General features: G+C 43.8%; 1 protein-coding gene across 2 annotated transcripts in view; it reads left to right on the top strand.

The window, feature by feature from the left end:
• Positions 1-23,642, top strand: part of LOC146789845 (syntaxin-binding protein 4-like) — a 1,170,683-nt gene that overhangs the window by 496,474 nt on the left and 650,567 nt on the right. For both annotated transcript variants that reach the window (XM_085632209.1, XM_085632208.1), the window contains exon 9: positions 15,255-15,361. In XM_085632209.1, coding sequence (XP_085488335.1) covers positions 15,255-15,361 — 107 coding nt within the window. The remainder of the gene's footprint in view (positions 1-15,254; positions 15,362-23,642) is intronic.

The following is a 23,642-nucleotide window of genomic DNA, read 5'->3' as shown; positions in this document are numbered from 1 at the left end:
TACGCTAGGGCCCATTTCACTAACATACGCTCAAATACCCTACCAGCAGCAATAAACCTGTGGAAAGAAAACTCCTAATCACCCTGCATCTATATCAGGTCGATAAGATCTGGTTATTGAGACTGTCCATAAACATAATCTATACAACCTATACGAATAATCAAAATATAATACACAATAATTGACAAGAAATAATATCCAACACCATGTTCAAGTTATATTGCTTTATCTAAAATTAGTCAAATGAAAATCAAGCAGCATAAATCATTTTTCTCATAGTTACCTATTCTAGCTAAATGTCAGAACGGGTCAGGACAAGTCACTCGGTAAAGTCTCTCAAGACGAAGTCCCTTCAGCATCAATCCTCAGCAACGCAGATTCGGTACGCGGCAAAGGCAAATGGCAAGACCCTCTCTAGGCTAACAATTCTTATACTAAATCAAACAAAGGAAAGATACAAAGAAAAGTTGTAATGTCCGCTGGACCGCTGAGCAGAGCGAGAAGGAAAGGATGTAGCATTGCAACATTCAAAAATCTCCGCTCAGGAAAAATCACAAAATAAAGACTACGGAACAGGAACCAAGAATTTCAAATGTATCTGTTAGTTCTACTTCTCCTCGGCAATGAGATCAATGCTCAGAGTCTTTCTCTAAGGCTCCTTTGTTTTCCCAAGGCTGCCAAGGACGTTCCATTTCACTCGAAGATTACCCCGGCTGCTGATGTCCTCATGGAAAATTTCACAATGCAAGCAAGGACTGTGGTCAGCTGACTTCAGGACCATTTTCAGCAGGGCTCTCTTCCATCACAATTTTCTATTCTCAACTCGAGGCCAGGCTTACAAAATCGGCCATCTTTAACTAGGCCGCCATAGGCCACAATAGACCATCTTAATGAAAAGAAACAAAAACAACGTTACCACAGCATAGTGATTAAACAGTGTTAACCCCACTAATACCCTTATGTGTATGCATCTATCTAGCACTTTCAACATAGAAAAGCATTAATTCGGAAAGCGTTTTGTGCTCAAAAATAAACAGCACATAGCAACGTTTAAACATGAAAACACGCACGTTATTTTTAAACAGCACATTTATGCGCACCCACGTGTAACTCTCTCTTGTTAGGACAAACGGATTGATTAATATAAACGCACTTGCACAAGACAAATAATTAATTGCTAGTAATTAATAAAATTAATATGACAAATAGACATGCCAGAGCTTCAAAAACCAGCGAATTTTCAAACAGAAAACTCTGCTCCAGCAATCCCCCCTTTGGTGATTTTATCACCAAATAAACCCAAAAAAAAAATTAGTGAAAATTTAGTCCCATTTTAGGAGAAATCGGAAATGTCGTTTTCCCCTTACACAACATTACACACCAGTCACTCTTTCATCATCCCTTTTTGTCTCTAAGTAAACACTCTCCCTCAATTCTTCTAATTCAATTTCTTGAGGTTCTCTTTTCAACCTCTTGTTTTTCTTTTCTTTATTCAATTTCTTCCTCCCTCCCCTGTTTTTACAACACACACACACCAATCTTATTATCAATAAAGCAACAATTATACAAGATAAAGGAAACAATATTCTACCTATAATAGTACTACCTATTTTTGCAATAAAATCCTTAACAGCTATCATTTTATTAGCTATTTTAGTCCATAAATTCTCAGCTTCAAGTGGTACTAATTCTTCATGCAAATCAGTAATATTTTTGATATAGACCTTCAGGTCTTTGCTTTCGTCTGGAATGTAAGTGCAACAATGTTGAACTTTTAGCATTCCACAGACTCCACCCTCCTTGGCCAATAGAATATCAAGGGCAAGTCGATTTTGCATAGACATGGCACGTACGGCACTTAATTCCGTATTCACCAAAAGAAACCCTCCAGCGGTATTTGTCGATAAGCGATCAACCACTGTAGACAGTTTCCGAATTCCATAAGCATTCAAAGAAATTCCCACTGCTGGAATCAAAACCCCAAAAATGTCACCCACTATTTCAGACCAAGTTTCTCTCTTAAAACGCATTAGTAAATTAATATGTTCTACATCTGTTATTTTATCTATATGAAAAATCTTTGGAAAAACCAGGCCCACATAACACGTGCCATACCAATGGTCAGGCAACTTGTAATAAGCCTTGTTCCCACAAACATAATATACTCCTGGAAAAATTGTATCTTCTCCACCTCTGAAACCCCAACCTGTTGCAATGAAGTATGTATCATGGCACTCACTAGTCCCAACAAAATATGTATCATATTGGGATTTCCTTCTTGTAATGCAAAGTTTACCTTTCTGTGATGCATCTAAAGCTAAAGTTGGACTAGCCCCATTCTTCAACTCTTTTCCCATCTCAATGTCCCAAATTGTCTCACTCACTTTATATTTTCCCGCTTTCTCCTGCATGTTCAATCTCCTTTCTTCTACCATATCCAGGAAAGCTTTCTCCTCTCCTTTCAAACTGCAAGTTAAATTATTCTTAAAAATGTAATCTAATGTTAATCCTTTTTCTTCAATAAAAATTTCACCAAAAGTGTTAGCTTCTTTAGCTGGATTCAGCTCTTTGTTCATTGGCAAGTGCCCAAAAATACTATCTCTGTTAGACATCTTATAATCTATTTTCCCTAACAAATAAAAAACACTACTTAAAATACTACAAGAAATACCATATGTAGCTGGTAAATGATGATAAGTAACACCCTCTGAAACAGATGCAGGTAATTGCATACAGACGTAGCAATCCCTTACTTCCATTGTTTTCACATATTCATATAATAATTTTGAAAAAACATTACTAGAAAAGTTATTAATTGACCTATCTTTGTGTATGTAAGTATTACTAATTCTAATTGGAACTACTTTTTGCGAATTCCTCTAAACATTTGTCACATTCTCTGTATGCATCTCAAACTCTACTTTAAAAGTAACTAATAAAACTAAAACACCCCATAGAAGCATTAATAATCCAGTACAGCAGCAGCACATTTTACACCACCTTTTAAAGAAGGCACATCTATTTCTATTATCCTCTATGTTAGCCATTTTACTACTTTAGTTTAGCCTCTACTACTCCACTACTGTTGGAACTCTCCAATTCTTCAGCAATTCTTCAGCTTTCAGTTTTTCCAAATGATCTTTTCGTTCACTTAATCCAAGTGAATCCTCCTTTATTCAGTTTGGATATTTGTCATTCTTCACTTCAATTTCTTCAACATCAAATTGTATTAGATCTCCAACATCAAAATCCTCAGTACTCGACTCTTCTCCAATGTCAGTCAAGAGTACTTTCAGAATTTCACCAGTATCTTCCTCAACCACTTCTCTCAAGATCTCTTCCGGATTATCTCGAGTCACTGTTTCTTCTTTTCCTCCTTCAGACAGTGCCACCTAAGACCATTCCGGTGATCTGTACTTTTGGTTGGGTCTTCTTACTCTTTTTATTTCCACTGGTTCTTTTGACTCCTTTGATTCTTCTCCTTCAGCTTTTGAACTTTGACTCGAAACTTCATTCACTTGTTCAGCTTTCGATGTACTTGCTCTTATTATTTTGTATCTCAGCCTCTTAACTCTGTTGTTAGGCCAACGATCTCCTCTTAACACCTTTTTCGGCTTTATTTCTTTATTACTTCTTTCTCCAATCCAAGTTCTCTTTCTCAGAACTCGACCTTCGGTTTGTTCATTCTCATCATCCAATTCTGTTTCAAGTGCCTCTTGTTTCCGTTTTCTAGCAGCTTTCTTCTTTTCCACAGATTTTTTCACCACTGTTTGAGATCTCCCTACTTTTGTCCCTCCTCGAGTCTCCGACACGCAATCTTCTTGCTGTCTACTTGTCCCTTCACCTGGCTCATCAAGAATGTTCCCTACACCTCCTCGGGGGTCTTCCGCAATCTGTCCCTCTCTATCTTCTTCTGACCCTACTTCTTCAAGAATAATCTCAAGTGGTTCTTCAATCTCCTCTTCTTCTGATTCAGGAGTAGTCTCTGTGAAATTTCTCTTTTCTTTTCTTTTTCCTTCACTGCTTTTTGAAACTTCAGGCTCTCATACAGAATTTGATCTCTTCTCTGATACTCGCAGTGGTTCATTCGAAGCTTTTCCTACTTCTTTCCCCACTGATTCTGTATCTTCATCATCACTGGAATCTGACTCTTCAAAATACTCTTTACCAGTCCCTTCTTTTGGGTTTGGAACTCTCAGAGTATGACTTGCATGTACCCAGTGTCTCACTCCAGCACACTTTACTGCAGTCGTCGTAGTCAGAATAACTTGTCTTGGCCTTCCCCACCTTGGAACCAAGCAATTTCTTCTTCTGTGAACTTTTATCCTCACCCAGTCTCCTGGACTCAGATCATGGGCTTGCTTCTTCTCAAGTGTGGTAGCTTCTTCTCCAACCTGGTGAAACACAGAATGAACTGCGTCAGCCAGGCCTTTACAGTAATCCAAAATCATGTCATCAGTTATTGTCACCAACTTATTGACAGGCACGAATGCATGGCGCATTGCACGTCCCATGATTATCTCGTGCGGACTCAAACCAGTAGTTCTATCTGGAGTAGATCTAATAGTCATCAGCGCTAAAGGTAAAACATCTGGCCATTTCATGCCAGTGGCTAAGCACATCTTTCCAATCGTGTTCTTTATTGTGCCATTAATCTGCTCAACCACACCAGAAGCCTCTGGTCGGTATGCACAATGTAGCTTCTGCTGTATTTTCAATGCTTCACAAATCAAACCCATAAGTTCATTTTGAAAGTGTCCACCTCTATCAGACTCAACTGTTACTGGAAACCCGTACCTAGGAATCAACTCTCTTAACAGTAACTTTGCCACTGTTATTCCATCATTTCTTCTAGTCGGGTAAGCTTCCACCCACCTTGAAAACAAACAGACTACCACTAGAACATACCTCAGTCTGTTTACTTGGGGCATCTCAATGAAATCAATCTGCATTCTTGTAAAAGGACCTCCTTCTCTGCCTATTGTTCCCAGACTCACCACTGTCTTTTTCCCAGTGTTAAATTGCTGACAAACCAAACACCTCTGACAGATGCTTTCTGCAATTGTCCTGAACTTTGCATTGTCCCAGGTCTGTTTAAATGACCTTACCATCGCATCCCTCCCCAAATGTCCCTGGCCATGATACATCCTTGCCATTGACGACAAAATGGAGTTAGGCATTACTGGTCTGCCATCTCTGTAGACCCAAACATGGTCTGTTTCTCTTGGAGCACATCCTGCCTTAATCCAATCTTTTTTCTCTTCCTCTCCTGCCTCATCTTGCAACTGTTTCACTTCATCCCAGGTTTCTAAGACATTAGTAAACATCACAGAGAGAAAAGACATTTCCCCCTCTCGGTCCCGATTTATGGACTGATTTGTCTTGGCACAGTATTGCGCAACATCATTAGCGTAACGGTTTCCAACCGTGATAAAATCCTCTCCTGGTCCATGGGCAGCACATTTTACAACTGCTAACTCTTTAGGCAGCTGTATCGCCTCAAGCAATTTACCAATCATTTCAGCATTCTTTATTGGAGTTCCACTCGATGTCAAGAAACCTCTTTGTAGCCAAAGCTGGCCAAAGTCATGCACAACTCCAAATCCATACTGACTATCAGTCAACACAGTCGTCCTCAAATCTTTCCCAATTTCACAAGCTTTTGTCAATGCTATCAATTCAGCAACTTGTGCAGATTTCACTCCTTTCAATTGTGATGCTTCCATGACCTCTGAAACTTTGCACACCGCATATGCTGCACATAGCACACCATCATCATTTCTCAGGCATGATCCATCCACAAACAACACATGATCACTCTCATGCAAGGGAAGATCCCTTATGTCTGGTCTCGGTTTTGTACAGTAATCAAGCACATCCAAACAATCATGATCATCTTCCATTTTTACACCCACGTTTTCAATATCTGGCAAGAGTGTCGCTGGATTCACATTCACACATCTTTCAAGAGTCACATTTGATGCTCCCAGAATCACTTTTTCATATTTAGTCAACCGACTATGTGACATGTACTGAGTTCTGCTTCTTGTCAAAAGAATTGCCACATTGTGAGGTACGAATACCCTTACAGGATATCCCATTATGATTCCCTCACTTTGTTCCAGACTCCTGCATGTTGCAGCCACAGATTTCAGACAACCTGGTAAACCCACAGCTACAGGGTCAAGTGTCGATGAGAAGTACGCAATAGGCCTTCTCAGTAATCCATGTTTCTGAATTAACACTGAAAGTGCACATCCATTTCTCTCACTGCAGTACAGCTCAAATTCCTTTTCGTAGTCAGGCATACCCAAAGCTGGAGCCTCACACATTTTACTTTTGAGCTCTTCAAATGCTGCCATTTGTTCTGCATATAGATCCAATGGATCTGTCATCTCACTTTTTGTCAGTTTAATCAGTGGCTTTGCTATCAAGGAAAAATTAATTATCCACTGACGACAATAACCCACCATACCCAGGAACATTCTCACTTCTCTCTGAGTTTTTGGAGCTTTCATTTCTCTGATTATTCTGATTCTGTCATCCGTCACTTTTCTCAGACCCTTTTCAATATTGTGTCCAAGATAATGCACCTCTTTCTTGCAAAATTGCAATTTGGCTGGAGATACCTTTAACCCTCCATCTGCCAGATGATTCAGTGAAGCTATGGTATCTACTTCACAAGCTTCACGTGTCTTTGATGCCACAAGTAGGTCATCAATGTATTGCACAAGTACTGAGCTCTCAGGCATGATCAAACTCTCCAACGATTTCTTCAATAACTGATTGAATATCGAAGGACTCTCCGTATACCCCTGTGGGATTCGACACCATGCTAAGATACGCTGGCCAAACCTAAATGCAAAAATCGGCTGGCTATCATGATGTAATGGAATTGAAAAGAACGCATGACACAAATCAATTACTGTATACCACTCGGCATCATGTGGAATTTGATACAGGATCACTGATGGATTTGGCACGATAGGACAACATGCCACCACAATTTGATTAACTTTTCTCAAATCCTGTACGATCCTAAATTTCCCATTAGGCTTTTTCAGTCCCATTATCGGTGAATTACACGGACTACTCAGTAATTCTCTCAGGACTCCCTGCTGAATCATTTTCTCAATTATAGGAGTTATCCCTTCAATTATTTCTGGTGTCATTTTGTATTGAGGAATGTTAGGATATGTAATTCCCTCTTTTACTGCAATTTTCACTGGATCTACATTATTCATCAATCCCACATCCTCTCCAGTAAAATCCCAAACTGTCCTTTTCACTGTGTCTCTCAGCTCTCGAGGCAAATCCTCCGGATTAAACACAGCAAATGCACCAATTAACTCACTCTCTCTATTCTCTAGAGTCACTCGGTACAAAACATCTTCATCTGGTGTCTCAAAGGCTATCCCATCCGGTGTACAAAAAATTGTGCAGTTCATCTTGCACAACAAGTCCCTACCCAATAGGTTCACTGGACTAGTGTCACAGACAATGAATCTGTGCATGTCTGAAAATTTCCCTATCTGTACTTTTACAGGTTCAGTAAGACGTGTTCTGATTTGCGTATTGGCTACACCAACTACTTGGATTGCTTCATCCGAGAGAGGAAGATTTCTAACATCTGTTGACCTGACAGTTGATCTTGTTGCACCTGTGTCTACCAAAAAAGTAACACTCTCCTCATTTATTTTCCCATCCACAAATGGTCCTGCCTGGTCTATTTCTAGAGTTGCACCAAGTATGCACTCTTCTTCCTCTCCTCGGCACCGTCAATAATCACCCTCAGATTCACTCCCTTCACTCTTTAACAAGTACTGTTGTACCTTGTTTGAACGTCTCGGTTTGTTTACCTGTTCATCATTGTAGAATCCTGAATCCTGATTATACTTTTGTAACCCCTTATTCTGCGGCAAGGGCGGTTTAGGCTCTTGACTCTGCTGTCTCACAACTTTCTGTTGTTGCTGCTGTTGATTATTTCCTTCATTCTGCACCTGTTGATTTAAGGATTTATTCTCATTACTCACTAATGGTGGATTAGGACACTCCGATCTCCAATGCCCCAATTGGCCACAGTTGTGACAAGGAAACTTTTTCTTCGCTTCCTCAAGACTTCCTTTTCCTTTCCCTACATATCTAGGTCTATTCCCTGCATTATTTCCTGGATTATTTGCCTGTTCCACTAACTGTGCTTCCTGTCTCTCCGCAACTTTCCCTTGTGCCCACATTGCTTTCTCTTTCAGCTTTCTTTGTTTTGCTTCAATTTCATCACTGAAGTATTTTGCATGTCTCAGAATCTCATCTACTTTCTTACTCTGCCAATCCACTGTATGCTCACGAATTCTCTCACCAATTTCAGGTCTAAGGCCATATACAAATCTGTATACAAAATGACTCAAATCTTTGTCACCCAGGTGTTCATCTCCACTGAATTGTTTGAATGCCAGTATCAGCCTCTCGTAAAAAGCATGAACTGATTCTTTCGCTTCCTGTTGTGTTCGATCTATCTTTACCCAATCTGTCTCTTTTGCAGGAACTTTACTCTTCAGGTATACCATCACCTGATCATACTTTCTCATTACCTCTGGATCTGGTGCCCCTGTTCTTGGGTCTCTTGGATATTCCTCAGTAGGCCAACTCACAACTATTTTACACTCAGTCCACAAGTCTGCTGGAACAATTATATCAAACAGACTATTCAGGTCAACCCACAGCACTTTTGACAATTTCACAAACCTATCTACCTGCCTATACCACTCGACGGGCTTTTCTCTCAATCGAGGGAAATCATTCGTGAATGATAAAATATCCTGTCTGGTCCATGGAACATGTACATATCCTCCTCCAGGTATTTCTCTCATAGGATAATTATCCACTGGTTTCTCTTTTTCTCTCACTGGAAATGCTGAATAAGTTGTTCTATCTTCAGTCTCATCTCTTTTCTTATACCACCTATCCTTCCACTTTTCTACATCACCCCATCTTCGCAATAATGCTACCATTTCCTTCATCTGTCCTGTTCTACCAGTAGCATTCAAATTCTCAATATCCTTCTCTGTAAAATCCATCCTGTAAGTTCTTTGTAAAGCTTTCACTTTATCAATGTCAACTCCCTGCTCATTCGCTATTGCTCTTAGCCTGTCATGTGTATTTCTTGCTCTCCAGGTAATGTTTTTACACATAAACATTAGTTCACCATCATGATGACTCTTCAGAATCTCTGTTGGAACTGTTCCTGTAACAAGCTCTTCTAGTTCTACACGTAACCTAGCTACATCAATTACTTGTGAATCTTTATCCTTTTTCTGTAGAACCTTCATCCAATCATTCAAATCCTCAACTGTTATTTCAGCAGTTTTTCTCACTGGAACCACTCTCTTCTGCGGTTCTAAAATTGGCATCCCTGAACAACTAGCTTCACTGGCATCCAATATTTCACTACATGTGTCATGTCTTGATTGTCTCGGGTCACTTCTTTCTGCTCTTTTGCCTGAATCTCCTGAAGGACCAACTGAATTTGTCAAATTATTCCCAACATATGGAATCACCAGTCCATTCTCACCTGTCCTCTGTTTGTCAAACACAGGCATAACCGGACCTATTGTTACAGGCACCGTAACAGCTTCTAGATTCTTCGTTAACTCCCTAATCTTCTCTGTCAACTCTGTTGTAGTTCTGGCTAATTGTCTGGCAATCTCATCAAGGTAATGATCACTTCTTACCTCAGGTATCTCATTTTCTGTCTCACTAACACAAACTGTATCTCTTATCGGAGAAACAACTGGTGTACTTTTATCCGGTTCTGGTCTATATGGAGGTGGTCTCTTGTAAATCATGTCATTCAAGACCTCATCCTCATACTCATTAACTCCATATTTTCTCATTTCTGACTCAGGAACCCTTTCTGCTCCTCCTTCAACTGTTCTCATCGGATATAATCCCTCTGACATACTAACATCTCGCCACCTTTTCATTCGATCATGATGAGTCTCACGATCATGTCTCCTCCCAAACATGTACCTGTAGTACCCTCCAGATCTCTGTTTTTCTCTCTCATGTACTTCCTCTTCCCATTCCACTAAAGCCTCGAACTGTGTAGGTCCCGGTTTCGGGTCTAGACATAACATCTTTTCCCGTAAATTTCTCAACACGGCCAGATTAAATGAACCATGTTCTGGAAATGCTAGAACACCATCTTCTTTAGTATACCTAACCCAATTCTCCAACCATATACAGGTATGAAACCCATGTCTTGCAGCCATGAAGGATGCAGGTGTTTTCGGTGGAGGTAACAACTCACCCTCTCTCGTTTTAACATCTTTATCCTTGCTAAACCACTTTTTAATTTTACCAAACAATGTTTTCTTCTTTTTCTCTTCTTGGTAATACATTTTAGCGTTTACCAAAAAAAAACTCTCTACTCTTTCCGTATTATAAATATACAATACGAATTTTCAACCAATTGCAGCGCGACTCACACTAACGCACCAATCCTGGAACGTCTACGTCACTAAATAGCCCTTCCAATCCTTGCGCGGCTCACACTAACGCACCAATCCTAGCGCGAGCACTATTCTGATCTACTATCCAATCAGAGCGCGGTCTTTCTGACGTCAACAGTCGCTGCAGTCGCTTGTCTCCTGTCTTCTGTCACTCGTCTACCCCTCCTTTACAAAATCTTTTCAGTAGACTTCGTGTCAAAATTTCTACAAAATCTATTAGTTACAACATAAAAACATCTCCATTGTCTGCTTCGCTAACCACAGAATAGTAAAAGAGAGTCTATTTCACAAGAAACCTCTCATTGAAACAGTAGCACTTCCTCTACTCTGCCCTTCTAACATACATTCATTAACTGTTTCCTATAGGACTTGTCCAAAGAGTTTTACAATCAACTAAATGTACAAACATTCACGCACATTCATACAAGGAAATATAGTACATACGCACAGAATCCTGCTTCCCGAGAACAGACAATCTGCTCCACTACGGAATTATAACATACATCAACTAAACAGCTTTCCTCTGTTCAGTTTCTCAAATAAGCTCAGAGAATACCTATTACTTCTCCCGCGATAAGCTTTAACGGTAATCCTTACGGATCCCTGGGACTTAAGACCAGAGTTTCACAGATAACCTTCACTATCATACACACTCCTTATATACCAGAAATATCTAATAGTAACATACGACGATGTCACTTATTCCGAACCCAGACAATGTGACGCGCAACTTCAATTGTCACACGTTATTCCTTACAATTCCGTCTTTCCCGAGAGCAGCATATATTTCCCTCTGCCCTACTACGGAACTGCTACCAGCTCCCAAGTTCCAGAAGCACTACATATAACTCAACATTACGACTCCAACATATAATATTAGTACATATACCAACATCAATCAATAATCAATAATCAATAAGCTAATGTACATGCAATCTTATCAGATCAAGACAATCATCAATAACCATCCTCTGCTACCAGGAAATTGATAGAGATCAGGGTGTGTATAATATTCCCACTACCACAGATAGAGTAATCTCACAGTTACACGCACATACATTCATCATACGCTAGGGCCCATTTCACTAACATACGCTCAAATACCCTACCAGCAGCAATAAACCTGTGGAAAGAAAACTCCTAATCACCCTGCATCTATATCAGGTCGATAAGATCTGGTTATTGAGACTGTCCATAAACATAATCTATACAACCTATACGAATAATCAAAATATAATACACAATAATTGACAAGAAATAATATCCAACACCATGTTCAAGTTATATTGCTTTATCTAAAATTAGTCAAATGAAAATCAAGCAGCATAAATCATTTTTCTCATAGTTACCTATTCTAGCTAAATGTCAGAACGGGTCAGGACAAGTCTCTCGGTAAAGTCTCTCAAGACGAAGTCCCTTCAGCATCAATCCTCAGCAACGCAGATTCGGTACGCGGCAAAGGCAAATGGCAAGTGGCAAGACCCTCTCTAGGCTAACAATTCTTATACTAAATCAAACAAAGGAAAGATACAAAGAAAAGTTGTAATGTCCGCTGGACCGCTGAGCAGAGCGAGAAGGAAAGGATGTAGCATTGCAACATTCAAAAATCTCCGCTCAGGAAAAATCACAAAATAAAGACTACGGAACAGGAACCAAGAATTTCAAATGTATCTGTTAGTTCTACTTCTCCTCGGCAATGAGATCAATGCTCAGAGTCTTTCTCTAAGGCTCCTTTGTTTTCCCAAGGCTGCCAAGGACGTTCCATTTCACTCGAAGATTACCCCGGCTGCTGATGTCCTCATGGAAAATTTCACAATGCAAGCAAGGACTGTGGTCAGCTGACTTCAGGACCATTTTCAGCAGGGCTCTCTTCCATCACAATTTTCTATTCTCAACTCGAGGCCAGGCTTACAAAATCGGCCATCTTTAACTAGGCTGCCATAGGCCACAATAGACCATCTTAATGAAAAGAAACAAAAACAACGTTACCACAGCATAGTGATTAAACAGTGTTAACCCCACTAATACCCTTATGTGTTTGCATCTATCTAGCACTTGCAACATAGAAAAGCATTAATTCGGAAAGCGTTTTGTGCTCAAAAATAAACAGCACATAGCAACGTTTAAACATGAAAACACGCACGTTATTTTTAAACAGCACATTTATGCGCACCCACGTGTAACTCTCTCTTGTTAGGACAAACGGATTGATTAATATAAACGCACTTGCACAAGACAAATAATTAATTGCTAGTAATTAATAAAATTAATATGACAAATAGACATGCCAGAGCTTCAAAAACCAGCGAATTTTCAAACAGAAAACTCTGCTCCAGCAGGCCTTCCCAGACAATTAATAAGTGAAAATGGTGTGCAATTCATGTCTGGTAAGGCACATGGTTATTTTGCCAAGGTGGGGATTAAGCAATAAACCACATCTTTATATAATCACAATGGTAATGAAATGATAGAATGCTTCAACAGGGTAATTAAAAATGTGGTGCAACTGGCTGTGTAAAACAAGGAAGACTGGGAAGTTCAAGTGGCAAAAACCTTCTGGGCGTACATGACAGTTATTGATGATGCTTTGGGTGTTTCACCTTTTGAAGTTATGAGAGGTACGGAAGCAAAGACGAAGACTAAATCTGAAGGGCTTTTGCGTTCTGTCAAAACTAATGTTTCCATGGAGGACATCGGGAGGAAAGTAGAGGATACTCATTAAAAATATAAGGAGCAATTTTATTTGAAGACAAACATTAAGCATACTAACATGGAAGTTGGCATGATGGTCAAGGTGAGGAAACTTTGGAAGGTTAAGATGGGTCAGAGCCGATTTACTGAACCTTTGAGAGTTGTTAAAGAGTTGCGTAATGCCCTCGTGTTAAGTTTGGAATTTAAAAAGGATTGCTGTTAGTAACCATGAAATAGAAAGAAAAGAAGAGTCGGATAAGCAAGGATTAAGAGTAGACTGGGATGATGGTGAAGGAAGTGTAGAAGTATGTAAGGAAGGTAATGAAGGAGATGTGAGTGCAGAAGGAGGAAGCGCAGGAGAAGGAAGTGCTGACATGCAAGGTGTGGAAGAAAGTATGGAAGAAAGTGTAAGTAACAGCAGTACTAAGGAAAAGTGTGTAAAATCCTCTGAGGTTAATGTTGAAACTTAGGAAAGTGGGAAACGAGTGAGCAGCAAACCTAAATGCTTATATGATTATGAATACGATGAAGTAAGTGAATAGATTTTTATTTTTTAACATTTCATTGTTCTTTGAGTTATATATATTGTTTATTTGTTATATATGTTATATATATATATGTAAAAAACATATATAATAATATATATTATGTTATATATATTTCATGTAAACTTGTATTCTTAATGTGTGATTTAAGAATCCTGCAATTTTTATTCTTCTTTCCGTATTCATTCATAAAGGGGCAAGATGTGTTATGTTCTAATGTTATGTTGTAATGTTATCCTTTAAATATGTTTGCTTGTGCCACTCCATCGTAACAGGGAATTCTAGATTGTTAAACAGAGAGATACTGAGGAGCCGACCGAGCAAGAGGGTAGGAGAATGTGTGTTGCTTTGTGCCTTCTTATTGGTGTTCCAGTGAGGATTAAAACCTTAAAACTACACCACTTTTTTAAGTGGCGACGTTGACAGGGTTTAAAGGATGGCAGCAGATAGGCATTGATTATTTGGGGGATGTCTGGAAGGGGGAGGCCATCCGTACTTTTGAACATCTCCAGAAGGAGTACAGCTTACATACCTCACAGAGATATCAGTACATACGCCTCCAACATGCCCTACGCTCCCACATACCAAGTGGCACAGTAATCCTGGAGTATTCCCCGATGGAGGATCGTGTGTTACTTGATCCCATTGCGGAGAAACCAACATACACAATTTACAGGAAACTGATAAGCAATATTCCCGATCCCTTGGTTAGTCTAAGAGCGGCATGGACCCGAGACCTTGGGAGGCTCGACGAGGAGGACTGGCAGGATGCGCTCCAGGGGCCCAGGGAGATCGCTATCCGCTCTAGGTTTAGGCTTGTACAGTTCAAAATCCTCCATCGCACGTACTATCCTCGCACCCACCTGTATACATGGGGAAGGTGTCAGTCGGCGCTTTGTGTGCGGGGTTGTCAACAAGAGGGCTCCTTCTTCCATATCATCTGGGAGTGTCCAGTGATCAGTTCATTCTGGGTGAAAGTTATGGATATAATGTCTAGGGTAGTGAGGGTGCCAGTCCCGATGGATCCGAAGTGGATTCTCCTGTTGATCAAAGGGGACAATGACTGGTCAAGATATGTGGAGCTCTGGCTGGCCCTGGCTTCAGGGGTAGCTAAACAGAATATTGCTAGGGCCAGGGGGGTGCGGGTGCCCCCTCTATGGGAAGATTGGCAGCGAGATCTGGACTGGTGCCAAAGAGCGGAAGAAACGGTATACAAAAGCAGGCGGTGCACGAGAAAATGGAAGAAAATATGGGCGTCCTGGCGCAAATATAGAGAGGCGGGTGCCCTCTTGGAGGAGTAGTCAATTTTTATTGATGAAAGACACTTGTGTTTCCCTGATGTGTAATTCCCAGATGATGTCTGCACTGTTCCCCAATGTGCAAATGGTATATGGTATTGTATGGTCTTATGAGCACTGTTACTAATAAAAAGATTCCCAAAAAAAAAAACGACACCACTTTGTAGTGTTTTACTTTACAGTACTGCCATCCTTTTTTCTGTTATATCCAGGATGGACGCCTGCGCCCTGGTGACCAGCTTATTGCCATCAACCGGGAGTCTCTGGTGGGCAGTACCAATGAGGAGGCCAAACGAGTCCTGGCAAAGAACCGGTTCCGGTAAGGAGTGTGTAACTGTAAAAGGACTTTGAGTGGGGCACTGGAGAGGTGTGTAGTTGCACAAAATGGATGGTCATCTCTATGGCAACCATAGCCATTCTGAACACATCCCTGTGGTCTGCAGGTAGTGATGTCATAATATGCTGCCTTGGTAAGGGCATGCGTTTACGATATTATATATTTCGTTATCACTGCACACTAAGGTTTTGCTTGAAAAGCAGGAGAGAAAATGTGCCAATATTATGGCAAGATCACTTGAACAAGGTTCAGCCAGTTGAAGGTTAGTGTTTGTGACTGTGTTAAGGTAAGGGGTTTCAAATGTTAGAACATGCACCCCTCCTTGGGCCCTGGCGTGCCGTGTGCTTTCCCCGGACAGCATTACTATTCATTCTCTCAAACAAACGAAGGGATAGAGGGCTTATAAATAATAATCATTATTATTTATTAAGGTCCAGCATACGTGCCCATCAAACAGTGAAAACAGAAAGGGTATGCAGTTCCTAGGGGTGTCGCAGGGTGTGGTAGGATAACAAAAAGGTGCCAAGGTGAAGTTGTTGAAGTACGCAGGAGAGAAGATCACTCCTTGTGGAAAGGAGACCCTCACACACCCAACAAGCGGGTGTCTTGCTTCATCATCGGGTCTTGCTCCTTATCGGGCCGGCGGTGCAATGCCTGATCAGGCACCCAAATGGGGCCTTCTTGACGGAGATCTTTTTTTCCAATGCCGATGGGTGAGGTGTGTAAGCGGTTCCTGCTGCTGACTAGTGTAGGTGCGTGTGAGGTGTGAAATGAGTGAACTAAAACAGGGATAGGTGATCCACTCCAAACTATTTTAATAAAGCATGGTCACCATCCTGATTAAAACCAAAGTGAAACGCACATTCTCACCTTTAGGTGTATGAGGTAATGTGCTAAAAGGGTCAACATGTTTCTTGCCTGGTAATTTATTAATTGGCAATTCTTCAGGACCGAAAATAAGGCTACCTACACTTTTTTGGTGGTGGTCACAACCTCAAGGAGGTGTCAGTGGCGACCACGCGTACAGCACCCTAAAAATGTGTGGTACCAAAAGTTAAATAACACAACCTGCGAAAATAAAAGAAAAGCATTAAAAGTATTGCAATTAGAGGTAACAGTACAGTATCGACAACACGAGATATCAGGGTTGCTCTAAACAGTGGATTCAATTTGATAATGTCAAACGTCAACCGTGACATGCATCAACTGTGAGCAAACGTGTAAAGGACATACTTCAAACAAGCAGCAGTAAGAAGTACACTGGATAGACCCAATGCAGGGGGAGCTCACTGATAAGGAGCAGTGCAAGGTAACTCACCCTCATAGGCTGTGGTGAAATTGAGACCAAGGTGGGAGAGCACTAGTATTATAGTGTCCTAAAATGAAAAATGCAGATAAAAACACATGAAAAAGTACATGAAAAATACATGGTAGATACATGGCAAACCTGCATTGCACCGAACCACTAGGCATAGTGAAGCCCTCGATGCCAGCGGTAGACTATTTTCAGCTGTGGTTGTTCAAGGATGGAACGGCAAGGAATACTGAGTAAATGCCAAATCAACCGAAGGTTAAGTGCACTCCACCGTGGTATTCCACCAGTTTCCCTCAGATGCTGGAGAACCTAAATCACAACGAGAGTGAAAACCACCCCCATAGTCAGACCGCCTGCTCATGTCCTTGACGCTATTTCAAGGGGTCACCAGCGCGCATGGACGTCGGGACGCGGAAGGTGGGGCAGCACATTCGCACCGAGTCTAGCATGTATGTATATGTCAGCCTTCGAAGCCAGAGAAATTCACAATCCCACCAATTCTTACTCAGCGAATGTGCTGCTCTGGAAAAGATTCATTGATGACATCCTGATTCTCTGGAAAGGAGATTACACTAGATGTACAGAATTTTGTACCTGGATCAACACCTTAAATCCTTATTTGAGATTTACACACACTATTTCTGACACGGAAGTTCCTTTTCTTGATCTACGTATCCGCCTTGAGGGAGAGCATATCACCACTAGCCTGTATCGCAAACCAACAGATAGGAATAGCCTCCTCCTCTTCAGCAGCGATCACCCTAAGTCATTAAGAGAGAATTTGCCCTTTGGACAATTCTTACGCATTAGAAGGAACTGCAGCCCACTGGTAGATTACCAGAGGGAGTCTGCTGTCCTTATGAATGATCTGATCAAAAGAGAATATCCCAGACAAGTAGTCTCACGCGCACGCAAACGAGCGAGAAACATGTTGACCCTTTTAGCACATTAACTCATACACCTAAAGGTGAGAATGTGCGTTTCACTTTGGTTTTAATCAGGATGGTGACCATGCTTTATTAAAATAGTTTGGAGTGGATCACCTATCCCTGTTTTAGTTCACTCATTTCACACCTCACACGCACCTACACTAGTCAGCATCAGGAACCTCTTACACACCTCACCCATCGGCATTGGAAAAAAAGATCTCCGTCAAGAAGGCCCCATTTGGGTGCCTGATCGGGCATTGCACCGCCCACCCGATAAGGAGCAAGACCCGATGATAAAGCAAGACACCCGCTTGTTGGGTGTGTGAGGGTCTCCTTTCCACAAGGAGTGATCTTCTCTCCTGCGTACTTCAACACCTTCACCTTGGCACCTTTTTGTTATCCTACCACACCCTGCGACACCCCTAGGAACTGCATACCCTTTCTGTTTTCATTATTATTCATTGCCTGGATATGCTCAGGGGTGACAAGCAGCATTCTACAAATTCACCTTACATTACATTATATTACTTGACTAGCGCTGAAGATGTATTGCTACCAGGTAAAACAAAACCTCAATATTTTCACCAGATGATTGATTTCCTCTGGATGGTCAGTGACCTCACAGTTAACATCCGCCGGGGACCTCCAAGTAGGTGCTTATTTGACATTTCCGCTTCGAATATACCACTGGACTAAAAAGTAACATGGTATCTGAAAGAAACAGTTAGTTATAGATTCCTTACCTTAGAATTATCCCCAAGTGTCAGACTGGATCCGGAATGTTTTTCGTCAGCAGTACCCCTGCCCATCGGAAGTTGGCGCCGGTCAACTCCGCATTTGTCGTTGGCATCGTGGTTGCCGGAATGACGTTGTGGTAGTTACATAGATGCCGCCCTTGCGCGCTGACGTCAGTTCTGTCTTTTTCCACACCAGCAAGCGCATATCCGGAGAGAGCGGTACCGCAGTCACTTTTTGACTGACTTTTTCTCTACTTTTGTTGACATCGTTTTTGAGTCCATCAACTCCTGGTGCATGAGGGATGCCCAGCTTCAATGTTTGCGGTTCCTGTAGCCGATTGATGTCAGTGACAGATCCGCACCGCGTGTGCCTATTCTGCAGGACCCCAAGTCGTGCTCCGATTGCCGGACCATGAATGCGAAGTCTTTGCGCGAGTGGTCCCGAAAGCTTCTCGAGGCCTGGCGGTCGGCTTCGTGCCCCACGAGGTCCCGGTCACGTAGGAGGGCGAGGGACCGGTCGTGCAGCCACCATCATTCTTCTTCCAAGTCTTCGCACTCGGGGTCAGGTAAGTCGAAGCACAAAAAGAAGTCGAAGAAGCATTGTCGCTCTTCAACTTCTCCCCGTCCATCGGCCGATGCGACGAGGGATGCGGGTGGTGTCCCTCCTGCGGTTCTGCGTGCAGAGCCTGAAGCATCGACTCTGGGTTCCCCCCCTTTCCGGACCCGGAGCGACTCCTGCCCAGCTTCGTCAATTTTACGAGGTGATGTACGCCATCTTTGGGCTGCCTGACTCCGCCGGCGCACCTTCAGGCCCCGCGGATTCATCTGGGGGCCCTGGGCCTTCAACGGCGGTGGCTGCGGCCTCGGCACCACAGGGTCCCCTTGGATCCAGGCCTTGTTCTGGATCGGCGCCGGTCAAATTTGTTACACCTCCCCGATGCAGATTCCACCAGCGCCATGTCCGCAGCCGGCGTCGGCTGTGTCCCCAGCCGACATCGACCCCGGCCTCCACCTCGATGTAGACACGGAGCCAGACTGGCGTCGACTGATGCCGGATCCGGCGGGTACTTTTGTGCCCCTCTTGTACCCTACCTCTTTGAGACCAGATTGGCAGCCAGAGGAGGGTGAGGAGAACTGGGAGGGGACTGGAAACCCTTTAACTGACCAGTTAGGTTATGAACTGGACTGGAGAGAGGAACTGGGGGAAGCCAGTGGTTTGGATACCTCACCAGACCTTGGCATGTTGTCTCCTCCTACCATGGCTACAGAGGAGGGAGTGTCTTATGCAGTGGCGTTGCGTAGAGTGGCAAAGGCTCTCAGCCTTTGCCACCACCGTGGTTCTGGACGCCAGCGGGCGGGCCAGTCCACCACAGCCCCATCTGCAGCAGCCACAAAACCCTCCTAGTCTGACTTTTCAGGGCCACCAATCTCTATTGGGCAACAGGATTCGCCATCACCTCCCCACTGGCGCACCATCATGTCGGACAGATGGGTTTTTCAAATAGTTCGAAGGGACTATTTCCTCCCCTTCGAGACTTCCCCTCCATCCATGCCACCTCAGTACCATTGCATATCAGAGAATCATCTGGCCGTTCTCCAACAGGAAGTTTCGGCACTCTTGGCCAAGGGAGCCATCGAGCGCGTTCCTGTCCCAGAAGTAGGTCATTGTTGCTATTCCCACTACTTTCTGGAGTCCAAGAAGGACAAGGCCTGTGTCCCATCTTGGATCTCAGTGACGTCAATCACTTCCTCTGGAAGGAGAAGTTCAAAATGATGATGCCCGCTCTGGTCCTGTCTGCCCTCGACCCTGGAGACTGGATGGTAGCGTTGGACTTGCAGGATGCTTATTTTCACATCCCCGTCCTGCCGGCCCACCAGAGTTACCTACAGTTCACGGTAGGCCACGAGCATTTTCAGTTTACAGTGCTCCCCTTTGGCCTTACCAGCGCCCCTCGGGTGTTCACGAAAGTGATGGCAGTGGTTGCAGCTCATCTGCGCAGATCAGGGGTTCCAGTCTTCCCCTAACTTGACGACTGGCTGTTGAAGGCGGGCTCACCCCAGGCTGTTGTCTCTCACCTCCAGACTACGGCCGACCTCCTGTATTTGGTGGGGTTCTCCATCAACGTGCCGAAGTCACACCTGACTCCCACTCAGAAGCTCCTCTTCATCATGGCGGTTCGGGACACGATGCAGTTTCGGGTCTATCCTCCCGAACAGCGAGTCTGGGATATTCGGGCTATGATTCCAATCTTTCTGCCTCTATCCCGGGTTTGAGTCAGGATGACCCTCAGGCTACTGGGCCTGATGGCCTCCTGCATCCTGCTGGTGGACCATGCCAGATGGCATATGCGGGCTCTGCATTGGGGCCTGAAGTTCCAGTGGGCACAACATAAGGGGAACCTGTCCGATTGTGTCCAGATCTCGTAGGGCACTGCACAACAATTGCAGTGGTGGCTAATGAACCAGAATTGGGTCAACGTCAGATCCCTCTCCCTTACCCAACCAGAATTCACAGTGGTGACCGATGCATCACTTCTGGGATGGGGCAGCCACATGGGGGAGGTGGAGATCAGAGGCCTCTGGTGTCTGGCGTAGTCCGGGCTCCACATCAACCTACTGGCGCTTCGGGCGATTTGTCTTGCACTCAAAGCATTCCTTCCCTCTGTCCAGGGAAGAGTAGTGCAGGTTGCTGGACTTGGCCCTTTTTGGCAGGTTCACCCCTAAACTTTTTGCCTTAGCTGTGACATGGTGTTGGTGGTTTTAGGCCTCTGGGCACTTTAGCACTGTGGCCCAGTGTAAAGTGTGTGCTCTCTCTCTGTGCATTTGGTAAGATTGGCCTGCCCTCCTATAGGAATGCATTGGGGATTCCCTGATCAGTGTGTGTCAGTTGTAATTAATGGTATGGGAGGAGCAGAGTGGTCAAGTTTGGTATGCATGAAATTGTGAGAATAAATGCTGCGCAATAGTGTGCACAGATTTATTACGACTATGGTAGAAATGCCACTTTTAGAAGTTGGTATTTCTGTGTGCTATGTGTGTGCCTGCCTGATGTGAATTGCATGTCTGGCTTGTGAGTGACAGGGGCTGGGAGGTGTGTGTGGCTCTAGAAGGGGCAGGGTGAGTCAGCACTAGGCTGAGTAGGACATCTGTGCTGGGAGTAGTGGGAGGAGTAATCACATGACTCTGAATAGGAGTGTGCCTGCCCTGTACAATGCTGGCTCCGCCACCTGTGGTGTGTCTGATCACCTAGCCCCCACCTGACAAAGGGAGGAGGAGCTTGCAAAACAAAAGTTCTCCAAATCCTCCCTGAACCAGTTGCATCTGGTTCCCACATGCCCTGCACTACAGACAAAGAGAGTTTGTGGTATAAGTATAGGGGCTGTGACCCCATGAAAAAGTTCAGTTCAGTTCAGTTCAGTTCTTGTTCCTGAATCCTGCCGGGGCGTACTGCTGCTGGGGCCCAGGGGGGACTTCCATGAGGGCTTGCCTCCCTGGGCCCTGCATTGCCCCTTCATCTCTATAGACTTTTGGGACCATTGGGCTTTTCTGTGTGTCTTCAGGACCCAGGACCTTTGTTGCATTTTTAGAGCCCTGTGAGCGCTTTTATTTTAACTTACCGGCCCCTAAATAGAGGGGAGAGCGTGGGCTTCGCAGCGCGGCGCTGCCGCCCTTTTAACGGGTAATCCCTGAGTAGCGGGTGCCCACCCCGCGGTTTCCGCTATATTCGCGGGTGCCTACCCCACTTATTGGATATTTAAATAGCAGGTGCCCACCCCGCATGGCCGCTTTATGTTTATTTCGTATGTGGGTGCCCACCCCGCGTTCTACTTGTGTGAATCACCGCCGCGGCCGATCGGATCTGGAAGTCAGGCAATGTGGTGCCTGACGCGGGGCGGGACTTCCGCCTCGTTGAGGGAAGCCTGGGCCCCCGCCCACAGAGGAGCCTGGGTGAAGTGCAGAAGTGGCGGCCGGGGCGGCCGATGGCAGCGCGGGGCTCCCGTGAGTGAGGAGAGAGCCCTGCATCTTTGGGGGCATTTTTTGAGATAGGAGTGAGATTCACTCCTCTGCCCCAGTACTTTCACAGCTGCACGGCCATTAGCGTCAGCTGCCACGTTTAGGTATGCGCAATTGCGCACTTGAGAATTCTGCTGCATTGGCAGCCGCCCTGACTTTATTGGGACATAGGGCATTTGAGCCCTCTGAGAAGGCCAGTTGGCCAAGGGGACTGTGAGGTTTATAGGGCACCAGGCCCTGTGTGATTTATGTGGTGCTAGGAAATGTGATTGATGTATTATGATTTACGCACCCTGTTGTATGCCTCTAATGTGGTTTTATGATTATGAGGTTTTGCATACTGTGTTTATGTTTGAGTTATTCTCTACTGTGGTTTATGCCCCTAGTGTGAGTTATGATTAGGAGGTTATGGTCTAATATGTTTAGGCTTATGAGGTTGCCGCAGAAGATATTTTACGCCTAATGTGATACTGTGCAAAAGATGGTTTGTGTTACAGCATGATGCTGAGTACAGTGATTGCCAGTCATTACTGGTTGTGTTCTCCGTTTATTATATGTTTTACATCTACTGTTTTCACTTTGTGATGGTTCTGATAGTAGTCCAAGTGGCCCTGTCATGTGTATATAATCACCTGTAGCCAGGTGGCACAGTGTATATTGTGTGATTACTATTCTAATGTGTTTTATGATAATACAAAGGCTATTTTTGATATAACCTTGTGTTGAGTTCCTTTTGTAGTGTGCCTGGTATGTTGTTGCTGTGTGTGTGTTGTGCAAATGCTTTACACATTGCCTCCGGGATAAGCCTGACTGCTCGTGCCAAGCTACCAAAGGGGTGAGCAGGGGTTATCTTTGGCGTGTAACTCCCTCGCCCTGACTAGAGTGGTGGTCTCTGCCTGGCTTTGGCGCAAGCCTTAGCCAACCAGAGATACCATTTCTAACACAAGTGTTCACAGACAACACCACCGCAATTTGGTACTGCAACAAGCAAGGCGGGTGGGGTTGTGGACCCTATGTCAGGAGGCCCTCTGTCTCTGGACATGGCTGTAACATCAGGGCATATCCCTGGTGGTTCAACACCTGGCAGGTTCCCTGAACGCAAGGGCAGACTAACTCAGCTGCAGGTGCATGATGGATCATGAATGGCGTCTTCACTCGGAGGTGGTGCAAGGTCTCTTTTGACAGTGGGGAGAACCATGGCTAGATCTATTCGCCACCGCAATGTCAGCAAGTCTGCGCAATGGAATTTCTAAGGCGGCACTCGCTAG

This window comes from Triturus cristatus, chromosome 10 (genome assembly GCF_964204655.1).
Source record: "Triturus cristatus chromosome 10, aTriCri1.1, whole genome shotgun sequence".
Taxonomy (NCBI): Eukaryota; Metazoa; Chordata; class Amphibia; order Caudata; family Salamandridae; genus Triturus; species Triturus cristatus.
Note: the sequence above shows the minus strand (reverse complement) of the source record. Positions and strands in the feature narration are given on the sequence as shown.